At 46.3% G+C, this 16,644-nt stretch overlaps 1 protein-coding gene across 6 annotated transcripts in view; it reads left to right on the forward strand.

The window, feature by feature from the left end:
* The window catches only part of COL15A1 (collagen type XV alpha 1 chain), a 102,676-nt gene that overhangs the window by 63,998 nt on the left and 22,034 nt on the right, over positions 1-16,644 (forward strand). For 4 of the 6 annotated variants that reach the window (XM_025281789.3, XM_044940075.2, XM_025281785.3 and 1 more), the window contains 10 exons: positions 2,932-2,967; positions 3,384-3,524; positions 3,703-3,768; positions 4,578-4,613; positions 4,718-4,801; positions 6,229-6,294; positions 8,702-8,737; positions 11,258-11,320; positions 13,732-13,800; positions 13,910-13,945. In XM_025281789.3, the coding sequence (XP_025137574.2) occupies positions 2,932-2,967; positions 3,384-3,524; positions 3,703-3,768; positions 4,578-4,613; positions 4,718-4,801; positions 6,229-6,294; positions 8,702-8,737; positions 11,258-11,320; positions 13,732-13,800; positions 13,910-13,945 (633 nt within the window). The remainder of the gene's footprint in view (positions 1-2,931; positions 2,968-3,383; positions 3,525-3,702; positions 3,769-4,577; positions 4,614-4,717; positions 4,802-6,228; positions 6,295-8,701; positions 8,738-11,257; positions 11,321-13,731; positions 13,801-13,909; positions 13,946-16,644) is intronic. The other 2 variants (XM_025281788.3, XM_025281787.3) reach the window with 2 other exon arrangements.

Below are 16,644 nucleotides of genomic sequence, written 5' to 3' on the forward strand. Positions count from 1 at the left end.
TAAGAAACCACAACTGAAAAGGTCTTTGATGTTGTGTGATGAAGTCTAACATTGTCCTTAGCAAACCCAGCTACCATAATGAGCCAGAATTTTAAAAAATATTTATTTGGGCTGCGCCAGGCATGTGGGATCTTCAGTTAGTTATGGCATGCAGGATCTTTTAATTGTGGCATTCAAACCCTTAGTTGCAGCACATGGGATCTAGTTCCCTGACCAGGGATTGAACTCAGGCTGCCTGCAGTGGGAGCATAGAGTCTTAGCCAATGGACCACCAGGGAAGTCCCCAGAATTTCTAATAAATTCTAGACCATCATTTTGCAACAGGCAGCACTCCCATACCTGGTTCTTTCACAGTGTTTCTGCTGTAGAACTGGTCTCTCCATACCATCATCATATTCAGACTCGCCACTCTGCTGGTTGGAATTCCAGGACAGTGCATAGCCTCACCACACAGCTCTCTCACTGAGGAGTGAAGTATAGGTCTGCCTTCACCATTTTAGCTATGGGGTCTTTGCTGATCCTTTAAATTGGAGCTACCACTTTGACTCTGCCTATTCATGTATGTTATAGTAACATAAGCTCTTCCATCCCTGAACTGATCTACTCATATTCCAAAATGGTGGTCACCAAATCTGTGAGCCAATGAAATGGGCCCAGATACTATCTCTTCATACCTACAAGCTAGATAAAACCATCTGTTTCTGAGACAGATAAATGAAAGGGTAACATATCTTCTGGAACTTCCTTTGAAACTTCTACAAGATGTACTCTTGATTTGAAAAGTCAGAAAGACACTTGAAAAAGTACAGTTTTTCATCTTATGAGCATCCTTTTCTTGAACGGAGTCAACAGTAATAATGTTTTCAGAGGATAGAGTCCAAAAATCAAGAGACTGGGCCAAGTTAACTTCTATTTCACAATATCTCTGACCGAGATTTGACTTATTACTGGAAAAATACATAAGGACAGTACTTCCTTCAAGGACAAATTGCATCGGATAGCAGACGATGGTGGCTGGTCACACCCAAGAAAAACAGACACAGAAACTGTAGCCTGCAGGTTGGGCAGCAAAACTGGAACCCAATTCTTTCTGTTTCTGCTCTGGATGTAAGATCACACTTAGTTTTTCCCAGGTCAGGTTGGCAGGCAGGGAAGCCACAGGACCCCAGTTACCTCTACTTCCTTCTGCAAGCACTCCTCTCCTCCCGCCACCCCACAGAGTAGCCGGGTTCACTCTGGGGTTCTCTCTTTAAGTATGTCTGTTCTGTTATTCAACCTTTCTATAGAGTATTTCTTCTCAGCAGTTACATATCTTTGTCTGAGATCTCTAATTGATTTTTTTCTCTAACCACTGTTCTTATTTCATAATAGTTTGTCCTTGTTTCTTGGCTGTAATAGTATCCTCCCTTTTCTCCCTGAGAATATATAGTATTTACTTAGAGTCCTGATTGGTTTGTGTTCTTAGCTCTGTTTCCTCAGGAGACATTCCATGATTGATGCTGTTCTCTTTCAGAGTGTGCTTTTGCTCAGATGTGTAGGGTTTCTTGCTTGTGTGTTTATGCTTTAGAAATTGGAATCCCTCTTTAATCTGTTTTCTGCCTCTGTTTATACAAAGTACTGGCGAGTTGGGTGGTAGCTACTTCTGCAGGTTTTAGGACAGGAGGACTAGGATGTGCCTCAACAGCTGATCTTAGGTGTTTGGGGTACCCTTGGACCTCCCAGAGTCTGCTAGCCACCTGGGGCTCTGCCATATCCCTTTGTTTCAATAAACAACTCTTATTGTTCTTGTAGTGAAAATGGAAGGTGAGGGGAGAGGGGCAGGGCTCCATGGCTATCTAGCTCCAGAATGTCAACTTCTGTCTAGCAGAGCCATGGTCTGCTCTTGGCTTCCACTCCTCCCTTACCTGATATTTTTCTCCCTGTGGTTTGTCTCCATGGCTGAAGCCTCTGGCTTCAGCTTCCCATGTTTTCTCGTTGGCATTCTTCACTGTTTCAGGTTCAAGTGTCACTCACCATCTTAGTTTTGAGCATGACTGTTTAACTATCCACTCTGTCACTTCTGTGGATTTGATATAGGAAGGGGAAGAGGGGTTTGGGAGAAGGTGCAGCCTTAGACTGTGGCTTTGTCATGGTGTCGAGAGCCTTCTGTGTGGCCATGCGGTTTCTGGCTTCTTCTCTTGAGGGTGCTTGGGTGGTCTCCTTGGAGGTTCTCCTGCTGGGAACCCCGACTGCAGTCCTCTGATTCAGGGCAGTGTATACTGTGGCTGACCACGCCTTGCCATCAGCTCCCATTGGTCCTCCCCTCTGCTTTGAACTCACACCTGGCTCTTTACCTCGGGATCCACATCTAACCCCCTAGAAAACCTCTACCGTGGCCCCCACTGGTGGTGGACACATAAGTTGTTTTAGAGACCCTCCCCTTCAATTCTGGGGCTATTCCAGCCAGCTTTTGCTCTTTAGATTTTTCCAGAAGAGAGTCAGCCATTATATACCTATCTCCAAAAGCCTAGGGAATATATATCAAAGTCTTGAACCCCCTTTTCTTGGCTTCAAGGAGGAGAGGCACCCCTTTACTTCCATCTTGGGAAGGTGGGGAGAAGGTCCACTCAGAACACTGACAGCTCTCCAGGGAAATCCTTCCTTTACCATCTTTCCCTGGTTCATCTTCAACTTCTGCTTTTCAATCTTGAGGTAGGTAATGAACTAATGGTTGAAAAATGGGTTTCACAAGCTTTCAGCATGACCTGCCTAGCAAACTCACAATTACTGTAATGGGCTCAGGTTTGAGACATCAGTCAAAACTGCACAGGAGGAGTCCCATTTTAATGTCCTGTTACTTACGTGTCTGTAATCCTGCATTTTCTTCTAAATGTACCTAATGGAAGATATATTATTATATTATATATAATCAGCCATCTTTTTTTTTTTCAGGGAGCTAGAGGACCTGATGGCTCAGTTGGTGAAAAGGTAAAAAATGAAAAAGAAAAATTTTCTCTTCCTTCTTCCTGTCTCTCTGGGTTTAGTATAACTGAACTGTTGGGCTGAAGTACAAAACATGTAAATGTCATGGATCAGAGAAAAACATCTGGATGGAACTGCTTGGGGAAGGTGGAACATCTGGAGCTGGAGGAGAGTGAATAGCCTGCCAGGTTCTCTGCTCTGTCACTCCCTCCACCCAAACGCATTCAGTGAGTGCTGTCAGCTTATCTCCAAGTAAAATGTTAGTTGGCAAGACGGCTGTTTCTGTACCATTAAGCAGCACCAATCAGAAAATCCATCCATCTAATGAAATTCAAAGAACAATTTTCTGACTCAGGTGTGAATGTTATTCCTTCCATGAATGAACTCAAGACTAGATAGTCAGCCTGTCCTCTTCCTCACAGGGTGATCCCGGCAACAGAGGCTTACCAGGACCCCCAGGGAAAAATGGACAAGTTGGCGCTCCTGGGGTCATGGGACCCCCAGGGCCTCCTGGACCCCCTGGGCCCCCAGGCCCTGGATGTACAACAGGACTTGGATTTGAGGTATTTTCCTTCATCCCTGTGGTTAAAGAGCAACATGCATTACGGATGACTGGAAAGGCCAGCTAACTGGACGCCACGGTGCTGCTGGTTCCCTGCTGAGCCCCAGCTCCCAGCACCATACCTGGCACAAGGAGGTGTCTGGGAGTCAGGTCTGAAATTCTTCTTCTTCCTTCCCTAGGATACCGAGGGCTCAGGAAGTATCAGGCACTTACATGAGCCCATCTCTGGGCCAACGGCTTCAAGTGTAGGTTGACTTTTGAAACCTTCACTTTGAGGATTGTCATGCTGTCATGCTGGAGCGGGGAAGCTGTGGGGTGCTGTCCTGCTCTGTTACTTTCAATAATTCACACTCTCTGAGCCTCCAGCTTCCAGCTGTGCAGTGGGGAGACCAGGTGGTCTTTATAGCTTGTTTCTTTGAGGAACAGCATAGAGGTTTTGCACAAGATATAATATGGGGAAACTTGAAAATTACCTTTCTCTCTCTCTCCCCAGTCCCTAACTATCAAGCATCTCTGCTTCATTGCCTCCTTTCTGCTGCCCTTTCAAGACTCACACTTTGCCCCATTTCAGAATCCCATGCTCCTAACAGGTACCCCTGCCCGCTACCTCTTCCCCCAGGGAGGTGTGGTCCATCTTCTGCTATGATACTTCTCTCAAGAAGACCAGTCCCCAGGATCTCATTATGTTTGTCAAGTGGTACCCAGAGCTGAGCACACTGGTACAGGAGGAGCTGAGCCCCACAGAGGAGAGCATCACTGCCCCCTCCATGGTTGAATAGGAAGACCTCCCCCATCCCCCAGATGCAGAGAGCTCTGAGGTTCAGGGTCAAAGGACACTCAGCCAGTGCTGGGAGAAGACCTTTGTTCCTCTTGCTGTCTGAGATGTTCCTTCCTTCTGACTCTGTAAGGGGAATTTGCCCTTCATCTTTTGCTACCATTATCAGGGATAAAATCCTTGTGAGAGCTTAGGGAGAGATGGCAAGATGGAAGGGTAGATGGAAAGTGGGCAAAGTGAATAGAAAAAAATTCAAAGAATATTTGTTTGTTTTGCCAGGGTCCCAAAGGAGAAAAAGGAGACCGGGGACCTAAGGTGAGGTCATAGATCTGTAGTAGGGGTGAGAGAAGGTTTCATCCTGGTTCTAGGAGCATTACCCATATACAGTGATTTTTTCCCACTCTCACTGCTATATCCAGGGTGACAGAGGGATGGACGGAGCCAGCATTGTGGGACCCCCTGGGCCCAGGGGGCCACCAGGGCGCATCGAGGTCCTGTCTAGTGTGAGTATTACCAGGTCAGAGCATGGCTATATGTTTTGTGACTTTGCTAAAGGGGAGGGAGGGTTGTCTACAACTTTGGTGCCTTCAGGGCTGCTAGTTACGCAGGGGGTGTGTAGCTGGCATCTGGTGTTGGGTTTCTACCTGCCAGTGTGGGCCATCTGTCTATGCCTACTGTGATACCTCTGTTGTCTCACATAGTGTGTCCCCAACCCTCTCTTCTGGTTGGCAGCATTTGCAGTCAGGAAAATAAGTGTAACAGAGCTGTAACTGACAGGCAAGGAACATAAGTGGGGGAACCAGGGAGGAAAGATGGTTTAGAATATGAGAAGTCAAGACAGATTTTCTGGAAGAAGTATCTTTTAAGAGGGACTTGAAAGCTAAGCAGGATTTACCAGGTAGGTGTGGAGGACAGGACTTCCAGAACTCAGGGGGTTGGAACTCTCAGAGCCGAAGCACAGAATAGAAAAACATGGGTGCATCCAATGCCCAGGGAGCTGATGGGCTTGGGGGTATGTGGAGAGTGATGGAAATTTGTAGAGAAGACTGGGGTGTGGGCTGGGACCCAATCGCAGCCCACTGGACATTAGAACATCACATTTGTGAAAAATCGTGGTGCTTATGAGAGAAATAACGTCATACTGGTAGATGACAGAAAGACAAAAAGTCCCAAATAACTGAAAAAAACAATGACTAGAGATTTTTAAGTATAATTCAAAAATATCAAATGTAGATAAGGATGTGGCGAAATAGAAAAATCTCTTTGTTGGAAGTATAAATTGTACAGTCCCTTTAGACAGCTCTTTGGCAACCTGCTAATATGTTCATATTGAAAATTTCCACATGGAAAGACGTCCATTTCATATGATTGAGTAAAAAAGGCAAGTTGAAGAATAATGCATATAGCCTGGTACCATTTATATAAAATAACCACTTGGACAGATACACATAAAACACACATACACATCCCAACAATGCTATTTTCTGTGGGTATTAATATTATTATTAATTTATAATTATATATTAATAACATACATATAATATTAATTGTTTCAGTCACTCTTTCATGTCCAACTCTTTGAGACCCCATGGACTGCAGCATGCCAGGCTTCGCTGTCCTTCACTATCTCCTTTACCATGTATATATTTTAAATTCTAAAAATTAATAAAATTTTAATATTTAAAATTATACAAGAAAGAAGACATTCATATACTGTGCAGTTTTAAGATTTATCAAAAGAGAAAAGTGATAATGTGGTTCAGGGCCACCTTAAGAAGTGGGTGGAGTGTGTGTATTGGCAGTGGGCGGGTGTTGTCAGCGTCCACCTGCATCTGCCATGCGGGGTGACTTCAGTTAAAGCCTCACTGCCAGGAACAAGGTGGGATATGTGCCACCCTCTGTCTCTTTGTCTGATTTTTTCTCTTTTCAGTCTTTAACCAACATCACCCAAGGATTCATGAATTTCTCGGACATTCCTGAGCTCATCGGGCCTCCGGTGTGTATCCACAGCTGCCCTGGAATGAGGGTCCTACCCAGATGCCCCAGTTGAAACTAAGTTGGGTGGGTTTGGAATCTTTGCGCTCCTGAAGGACAGAGCTTAAGTGTCTCAAAGTGGAATGGAAAGAGAGCTTTGTGTCTCTGAGAAGTTGCTGCAACATTAATTTGATTGTGTTGGGAGTTTTGTCCAATGCGGTGGAAGCTTCCAGTCCCTTGCATCAGAAATATGTGTAATGGAAATCAGAGACTCATAACTAACAAGTTAATTGACGTCTGAGCAATGCTTTGGGCCTGCTTTTATTTACGTGGTCTCATTTCCCAGAAGGGGATGAGCCTACTGCTAATGGGGAAACTGGCACATGAAGAGGGAATGTGACTGGCTTCAGTCTTCCTGGCCCCGTTTAGAGATCAGGGACACACAAAGAAGCTAGCTCATTTCTTCAAGTCCACAGAGTCAGTTTGTGACACAGTAGGACCTCAGAGGAAGGAAGCTTCCTCCTGCAGCCCGGGGGGTGGATTCCCATTGCATCTTCCGCATCTGCTGGTGACAGCTGGGGAGAGAGGAAAGAGCTCTGGCCTTGAAAGCTTTGGGTTCCCAGTCCCCAGTGGGGTTGGCCTGAACCCCTGCCATCCACATCCTGGGGAAAACTCAGCTCTCTCCCCAAGGCTCTTGCAATATATATCCTGAAACCAAATATCTGAGAGATTCCTCTAGAGCCAGTGTTTCCTGCCAGGTGCCTCTGTTCCTGGGTCATTCCACTGTCTCTTCCCTACATCTAATGGGGCTCCCTTTCCTTGATTTCTGCTAGAACCACCCAAAACACCCCAATAAGCAAACCCTAAAGCAAAGAAGCAAAAGTCATTTCCCAAAGTGGGTGGGAAAAGTGTCTTCTAATTATTGGAAGTTTAGAGCATTAGGTGGCTTAATTCTAAAGCAGAACACAGCCTAAGATCTAAGAATTGGCATCTCTTTTCTGAGGCCTTAGGCCTTGTCTGCCCGCACCCCTTCTCTTTTTCCCACCCCAAGAATCTTCTTTCTGTCTCAATCCCTGGCTTTCTCTTTGGCAAATCCGGGCCTTCAAGGGTATCTCTAAGGGAGGACCAAGATTTTCCTATTCAGATAGTTCCCTCCCAGTTGCACCCTTATGCTTTTCCACTCCATTATATCAATCTCTGGGTTGGGAAGATCCCCTGGAGAAGGGAACAGCTACCCACTCCACTATTCTGGCCTGGAGAATTCCATGGACTGTACAGTCCATGGGGTCGCAAAGAGTCAAACATGACTGAGCGACTTTCACTTTCATCACTTTTTGTCTGTACACTATATATATATGTATATATTAGTATGTATTAGTATATAGTCCTTTGTACCTGTTGCTTCTGCATCTACATATTCAACCAACCTTGGATAAAAAAAAAAGACTGAAAAAAAAATCCAGAAAGTTTTAAAAAGCAAAACTTGAATTTGCTGCCTGCTGGCAACTATTTACATAGCTTTTACATTGTATTAGGTATTATAAGTAATCTAGAGATGATTTAAAGTGTATGGAGTATGTATATTGGTTATATGCTGACCATTTTATTAAGGGGTTTGAGCATCTGAGGATTTTGGTATCTACAGAGGATCCTGAAACCTGTACCCCTCAGATACCCCAGGGATGACTGTGCATTAGGAAAGTTGTTGTCGTTCAGTTATATCTCTGTATGTATATTCTGCCAAACTCTTATGCCTTTAATAGGTATGTGGGTAGCTGGGCTTGGAGGAAAAAGTGTCCTGGCACCATGTGGAGTGAAACACAAATTTTGTTTCCTAGAGCCTTTAAAGCCGCTGGCCATTTAAAATAATCCCTCTCGCTGAGGGAAGAGAACTGAGTCTCACCAACTGCCCCCACATCTAACCCCAAATACCCCAGCACACCCTTGGGGCCCACTCCTCAGAGTTTGGGAACTTTTGAGGGTATTTGTGAAGGTCAAGCACTGCATTCATTGCCCCAGGGGTTTCTGAGGTCGAGAAGGAGGAGGAGTGGTTGGGGGTGGGGGAGGCTGGGACTTACAGAGCCCCAAGTCCTGACTGGGGGTGCAGAGGCTCCAGGCTTCTGGGCATTTCCTGGCTCCGTGCCAACTAGCTGTGTGACTGCATGGTTCCTCCCTCTGTGGAATGAGTCTTGAGTCCCACTGGGTGGGGACACGCTTGGGCCTTTGGGAGGTGCTAGAGGAAGTGTGTTCTTGCCTGGAGAGCCCCAGGGACGGGGGAGCCTGGTGGGCTGCCGTCTATGGGGTCGCACAGAGTCGGACATGACTGAAGCGACTTAGCAGCAGCAGAGGAAGTGAGCCTCTGGGGTGCAGGTTCCTGCTGGCCTGGAAGTGCTGCTCCTGAGCTACCTCTTTGTCTTTCTGTGTCACAGGGCCCCGAGGGCATGCCTGGGCTGCCAGGATTCCCAGTGAGTACCATGGTAGCCATCTTCCTTTGTGCCCTGTGGCTATGTACATTCTGTTCCTCCCACCTGGAATGCTGTTCCTCTTCATCTGCCCAGCTGAGCTCTAGTAGTTCTTGCTCATGTAGTCTTTCCTACTTGCCCCCACCTAGAGTGATTGTTCCCACCTTTGAGTCTAAAAGGGCTTTATTTTCACCTCTTTTCTGCTTTGAATAACAGTTACTTATGCCCCTATTCTTTTTTCCTCAACTGTACCATGATCAGCTTGCAGAAGATCGGGTCTTGTTCATCTCTTTCTAGCCTAGGCCAGCCAGAGCCAGAGTTGGAGCCCATGGTTGGCTTCCTATAAATGCGAGTAGATCAATCAATCATTTCAGGTAGCTAGCGTTAGAGTGGCAAATAGATGGGGAAACAGCGGAAACAGTGGCTGACTTTATTTTTCGGGGCTCCAAAATCACTGCAGATAGTGATTGCAGCCAAGAAATTAAAAGACACTCACTCCTTGGAAGGAAAGTAATGAACAATATAGACAGCATATTAAAAAGCAGAGACATTACCTTGTCAACAAAGGTCTGTCTAGTCAGGCTATGGTTTTTCCAGTAGTCATGTATGGATGTGAGAGTTGGACTATAAAGAAAGCTGAGCACGGAAGAATTGATGCTTTTGAACTGTGGTGTTGGAGAAGACTCTTGAGAGTCCCTTGGACTGCAAGGAGATCCAACCAGTCCATCCTAAAGGAGATCAGCCCTGGATGTTCATTGGAAGGACTGATGTTGAAGCTGAAACTCCAGTGCTTTAGCCACCTCACGCAAAGAGTTGACTCATTGGAAAAGACCCTGATGCTGGGAAAGATTGAGTGTAGGAGGAGAAGGGGATGACAGAGGATGAGATGGTTGGATGGCATCATTGACTCAATGGACATGAGGTTGGGTAAACTCCTGGAGCTGGTGATGGACAGGGAGGCATGCTGCAGTTCATGGGGTCGCAAAGAGTCGGACACAACTGAGCGACTGAACTGAACTGAACTGAGAGTCAAAGTAGATAAAATTCCTAGAGAGAGAGGATGGTGGTGATGGGGGACCGAAAGGGGGGAATCAGAGCCTGCAAGTCCAGTAATTAGCAGTCTGTGTGCACCATGCTATGGGACTTCCACCATGGAAGGTGAAAGTGCATCTCTGTGCAGGAAGTGATCAGTTGAGTCTAAATGTTTGCGTCTGCTCTGAAGCCCAAGGCTCCAGAGTGAAGTCTGCACCATTTCTCTGTACAGTGCAGTCATGAAAAGGCCTAAATGCCGCTGATGATGTGTGTGCTGCTTCCAGGATAGGTGAGGGAAATTTATCAAAAAATGTAATGGGAATTTGTCATTGATGGTAGAATTATAAGTGGTTTCTTTTTCTACTTTTTTATATTTTCCGAGGTTTTCTATTTTTTTAAAGGAGCATATGCTATGCTGACACTGAAAATACAGGAGAACTTGACATTAAAAAACAGGAGAGAGTGACAGCCACAGGGAAGACCTCTTAGTTAGGAAGAGGAGGCGAGACCTCTGAGCTCCAGGCCCAGCCTGGCTTCTCCAAAACCAGAGCGTGTTCCAGACACATTTGCCTCTGAATGACTAGTTCTGTGTTCCCGAGGGAGCCTTGGGCTTCTCAGAGGAACCTTTGGGACCACTTCAAGAGTAAGGAGGGGGCCAAGTAAGCAGGATCCAAGGCACTGACAAGGCTTCATCTGATGTATTTTATATATTGGGCTTTTGTTTAAGACTTTACTTGAAAAAAGGAATGAAAAGAGTTTCACTGCTAAAAAATAACAACTATTTGAGGACCACTGCATTAACCCAGAAGAAAGGGACTTGTGAAAAGCTAAATTACATAAAAAGTGTTGAAACTCTTTTTGGGGACAGACGTCTGGCTGTGTGAGTCATTGTCGCAGATCTTAAGTGTCTGTTGGAGTTGAGACGAGGTCACGTCTCACCGGATGTGCAGAATTTAGTTCTGCAGAGGGAATAGTGGAGGCATTGGTGGGGGTTGGGGGTGGGTGCAGAGAGGCTAAGGGGACAGGCTCGCCCCTGGTGGAGCGACGGGAGTGGAGGATGAAGTGCCGAGACCAGCTGGGAACACTTTGGGTGTCAGACTAGGGTGTTTGGATCCCATTCCTTAGGTAGTGGGGAGCCAGAGAAGGGGTGGGAATCATGGAGGATGGATGATGGGGCAAGTGGGCTGCAGGACAGCCCCAAGGACCCATGGGTGAGCAGAGGTAGCAGGCAAGGCCGTTTCAGTGATGCCCATTGGAGGAAACCATAGTTCAAAGAGAAATGGGGCCTCTAGGGCTCCTAACACTCAATGCTGTCTTCCTCCCCCAGACCACAATTTCCAGACCACTTAAAATTAGGAAAACATCGTAACTGTGACTTCCACTGACACTCTGTGTTCTTTTACTTTTGGGGGAAAAAAAAAGAAACCTTTGTTTAGTTAAAGCATTTTAATTTTAACAACCAACCAAATATTCTCCAATAACTCCTTCTAGGGCCCAAGAGGTCCGAAAGGTGACACTGGCGTACCTGGATTTCCAGGACTAAAAGGAGAACAGGTAAGAAGGCCCAGGTATGTGGGTGGGACAATTTGCTAAATATTTCAAGTGGGTTGAAAGTAGCTGTTAACTTTTTTTTAAAGTTTGAGATATAACTCAGGTACCATAAAACGCACCCCTTTCAATTGTGAAATTCGGTGATTTTTAGTATAGTTGCAAGGTCATGCAGACACCACCACTACCTAATTATAGAACATTTTCATCATGTTGGAAGAAACACTGTGTCTTGTAGCAGTCACTCCCCAGCTGTTCACTTTCATGATCTCAAGATTCCTCCAGGGTGCAGGTGCGGTGCATGGAGAAATAGATTCTCATCATAGTTGGAAAGAGAACTCAGCCAACACTCCCCTGAATGCTCTTCCCACGAGTTCTGTGCTCGGTCTATGCCTCCGCCGGGCTTTCACATTAGAATATGCACTCCCTGAGAGCAGGCACATCCGTTTTCCTTTCTGTAGCTCCAGTACTTAGCACTGTGGCTGGTACATGAATGGCACTCAAAATATTTGCTGGATGAAAGGATGTATGAGTAATGAATGCAATGAATGCTAACATTTAGAAATTCTTATTATGCTATTAAATTATTATGATTATTATAAGCTGGGGCATTCTACAGTTGGTTAGCAGTCTTGGTCCAGAAGTTTTGGGATAAATATTTAGCATGCAGAGCACTTCCTGAGATTTCTAGGACGTTGAAATGATCTTTGTACCTTTCCACATTTGCCTCTTAGAATTGATTTCCCAGTTGGTTTTTATAGGTAAGGGGAGAGTAACATTTTCATACACAGACTGCAGTGACTCTGCATTGGATTCATCTGTTCATCCATCCATTTATATACTAATCCTGCTTACATCCATTCCCTTTGGTGTACCAGCCAGGTTCCTATGCTAGGCGCTAGGAGCAGTGAGATAAGATGTGAGGAACAGACATGCAGAGAGCCACAGAGAGACTGGTTTTATTGCTGTAACGGGGGTCTGTACAAAGCCAGCAGGAGAAACCCTGAGCCTGCCTTGCGGTGTCAGGGAAGGTGGGTGCATCTCTAAGAGAAAGGACCATTAGCCACTCTCTTTCCTTCCTTCCCATACCATTTCACACTGGCCCCAAGGAAGTGGAGAGAGTCTCTAGTGTCTGTTGGACTACAGTCCAGGGGATGGAGGGTTCAGTGTGCTAGGTCTGAGTTTAACGCTACATGAGACCTTGTCTTGGGGTGCCTTTTGCTGCCTCGGGCCTGCAGAGAGGGTGTGGGGTCAGGGCAGCTCTGGCTTGCGAGGAAACCTGGTCAAATCAGATCAGCTCTTGCCTTAAACACTCTGTTTTCCATGTGGCAAGGTCAGGTGGATCAAGAAGGACCTACTTGCCATCCCTGCCCCAATCCCCTGCCACCTTGAAAACTGGGAAGAACACCCAGACAGCTCTGCTCTGACCCCTGCGGCAAATGCACTTTCTCTGGCTTTACCTCTAATGCTTTTGTGCTTGCTTCTTCTTGCTGCTGGCGTGCTCAGGACCACTTTTCCTCATCAGTTGAGTGGTAAGATCCAAATATCAAGTGTGGGCGTGGGGGACAGAGAGGAGAGGCTGCTCGGATTGCTTTGGCGCCACTGCCCTGGCTGCTTCCAGCCCTGTTGAAAGGAGACTTTCGTGTGGTCCAGCCCAGCTCTTCAGGGGCCAGCATTGAAGTTTGGAGCCAGAGCCTTGAATGGCTCCTTTCTCTGGCCTTTCTCTGGACATATATCTTCTTGAAAGCCTCCTGGGATGGTAGGTAGCCCTGCGGAGTGCAGAATTGGGGGCAGGATTCTGTGTCCCTGCCACCGGTCTCCCTATCCCCCGTATGTCCCAGCAACTGAGATAACTTTGCCTGATCAGGTGAGTGTTTGTACAGGAGCCTGGAGCTTGGAGGCAAAATTCCACATAGAGACTCAGGACCCCTGTATTGAGAGAAGTCTCCACTGATCATGCTCTCATGGCTTTCCCAATTTTAGATCTTTTAACAAGAATAAGGATTTTAGGCGAGAACAGATCTCAAGTTGAGCTGTTAGGAGCACAAGCCACCAAATATATTAATGTTAGGAGCCACAGGTTCTCAGCGGGGAGCATACAGCCAGAGGTGGGGTGGACCTTGAGGATTGAGGTTCCTGGAGGATTAAGGTGGGGATGCTGAGCAGGCAGCAGCAGGAGCCTTGGAGGGGCTTGCAGGACCCCAACCTGTGCTTTCAGACAGTAACTGAAGTAGATGGAGGCAAAAGAGTAGACGATATTTAACCACTTAGGAGGCTGTGCAATATTTCAGCAAGAGGTCATGTCAGGGCAGGGGGTTGGAGAGGCGATTTGAAGGCCAAAGAAATCATGGTGGGGAGCTTGTGGATAAGGTGGCGAGGTGAGGCCCAGCTTCATTGAAAGGTTCTCTGAATTACAGGGTGAGAAGGGAGAGCCGGGTGCCATCCTGACAGGGGATGTTCCTCTGGAAAGGCTGAGGGGCCAAAAGGTAATTATTCCACTAGACCCTGAAAGCACATGTCTGCTCCAAATCCCATCTTTGTTTCTGCTGCTGACTGTGTTCATCTGAGTGACAGGTCTTTGTCTTCCTGTTTTAGGGTGAACCTGGAGAGCACGGAGCCCCGGGACCAATGGTAAGCCAGAGCATGTTGCCCCTAAACTGGGGTTTGAAGCATTTATCGTACTTTGGCTCAACTAGATTGAGTTGTGAAAATAATGATATGGCAATGTGTGTGTGTATCAATGTATCAAGGGTAGGCTGACTGCGATTAAATAAAATCTCAGTGGTTTAGCATAGTCGTGGCTTAGTTCTGAGTTTTACAAAATCCACTGTGGTGGTTGCCAGTTGGGTATCTCCCCTCCAAGCAGTGACTCGGGAGCCCATGATGCTTGTGTCCTGTGACTTCACTGTCTGGTGGATTTAGATTCACACTGGCATCTTTCAGCTGGCAGGCCAAGCTTGGGGAGGGGAGAGACCATGGAAGATGATGAGTTCCACCTCTGGCCTCCATTGATGCAGGAGACAGTGGGGTGGGTGGTGGGGGAGCTGTGTGTCCAGAAGGAAGTGGGGAAGCAGATGGTGGTGAGCCCCCAGTTGTACCATGGGTCTTGCCAGCTGTAGACTACCATTGCCCAGGCAACCTGGGCCTTTTGGCTTCTGGTCTTAGATCTGATGCTCATTTGCTGTATGACCTCAGACAAGTCCTCTTCTCTCTCTGGGCTTCTGTTTTCCCATCTGCAATTGAGGGTGTTGACTGAGTACTGAATGACATGATTGGGCCTTTCTTGCTTTACTGCTCCAGGAACCTATAACTCATTCAGGCTTCTGAGCAGTTTTAAACTACCAGTTCTCTCCAGATGAACCCTAAACTTCCCTGTCATACATTTGTCCTCAAAGAACAAAGAAAACTCATGCAACATCCACTATGGGTTGGACAGTGATGCTTCAACACAGATCATCTCATTTAATTTTCACCACCCTGAGTGGTGAATATCAGAATGCCCATTTTATAGACCAGGAAACTGAGGTCAAAGCAGTTAAGTAACTTGCCCACTGCCACACAGCTTGTTAATAACAAGCGGAAATTTGAACCGAACTTGTCAGAGTCTGTGTCCTGGTTTTTCCCAGCACACCTCACTGCCTCCCGTGAATGCCTTCATTCTTCTGAAACATTTGGGGCTGGGGAATTGCACACTGGGATTTGAATGTGGGGTTTGTTTGAAGCTGGAACTCTGGACTGGGGAGAAAGGACCTCACATTGCTCTAACAGGCATGTGTCCTTGATGAATGGTGCATAAACTCCAAGGTGCGTCCTTCAAAGGACTTTCTAAGGCCTTTGGTCCCTTCAGTTCAGTTGCTCAGTCCTGTCCAACTCTTTGCAACCCCATGGACTGCAACACACCAGGCTTCCCTGTCCATCACCAACTCCCAAAGCTTGCTCAAACTCATGTCCATCAAGTCAGTGATGCCATCTAACCATCTCATCCTCTGTCATCCCCTTCTCCTCCTGCCCTCAATCTTTCCCAGCATCAGGGTATTTTCATATGAGTCGGTTCTTCGCATGAGGTGGCCAAAGCATTGGAGTTTCAGCATCAGTCCTTCCAATGAATATTCAGGACTGATTTCCTTTAGGATGGACTGGTTGGATCTTCTTGCAGTCCAAGGGACTCTCAAGAGTCTTCTCCAACACCACAGTTCAAACACATCAATTCTTTGGCGCTCTTCTTTCTTTATAGTCCAACTCACATCCATACATGACTACTGGAAAAACCGGTTTTGACTAGACAGACTTTTGTTTGCAAAGTAATGTCTCTGCTTTTTAATATGCTGTCTAGGTTGGTCATAGCTTTTCTTCCAAGGAGCAAGTGTCTTTTAATTTCAAGGCTGTAGTTACCAACTGCAGTGATTTTGGACCCAAGAAAATAAAGTCTGTCACTTTTTCCATTGTTTCCCTATCTATTTGCCATGAAGTGATGGGACTGGATGCCATGATCTTAGTTTTTTGAATGTTGAGTTTTAAGTCAGCTTTTTCACTCTCCTCTTTAACCCTCATCAAGAGGCTCTTTAGTTCCTCTTTGCTTTCTGCCATAAGGGTGGTGTCATCTGCATATCTGAGGTTATTGATATTTCTCCCAGCAATCTTGATTCCAGCTTGTGCTTCATCCAGCCTGGCATTTCACATGATGTGTTCTGCATATAAGTTAAATAAGCAGGGTGACAATATACAGCCTTGACATACTCCTTTCCTGATTTGGAACCAGTCTGTTGTTCCATGTCCAGTTCTAACTGTTGCTTCTTGACTTGCATATAGATTTCTCAGGAGGCAAGTAAGGTAGTCTGGTATTCCCATCTCTTGAAAAATTTTCCACAGTTTGTTGTGATCCACACAGTCACAGGCTTTGGTGTAGTCAATAAAGCAGAAGATGTTTTTCTGGAACTCTCTTGCTTTTTCAATGATCCAGTGGATGTTGGCAATTTGATCTCTGGTTCCTCTGCCTTTTCTAAATCCAGCTTGATTATCTCGAAGTTTGGTCCCTTAAGTCAGGCAGAATGGATGCCCTGGAGAGGCGTCCTTGGTCCTAGCTGCAGGCTAGGGCAGACTGGGAGAGTTTTGTGTTAACCACTGGTTAACCACTTACTAGGGCTTCCCAACGGAGAAGGTGATGGCACCCCACTCCAGTACTCTTGCCTGGAAAATCCCATGGATGGAGGAGCCTGGTGGGCTACAGTCCATGGGGTCGCTAAGAGTCAGACACGACTGAGCAACTTCACTTTCACTTTTCACTTTCCTGCACTGGAGAAGGAAATGGCAACCCACTCCAGTGTTCTTGC

This window comes from Bubalus bubalis, chromosome 3 (genome assembly GCF_019923935.1).
Source record: "Bubalus bubalis isolate 160015118507 breed Murrah chromosome 3, NDDB_SH_1, whole genome shotgun sequence".
Taxonomy (NCBI): Eukaryota; Metazoa; Chordata; class Mammalia; order Artiodactyla; family Bovidae; genus Bubalus; species Bubalus bubalis.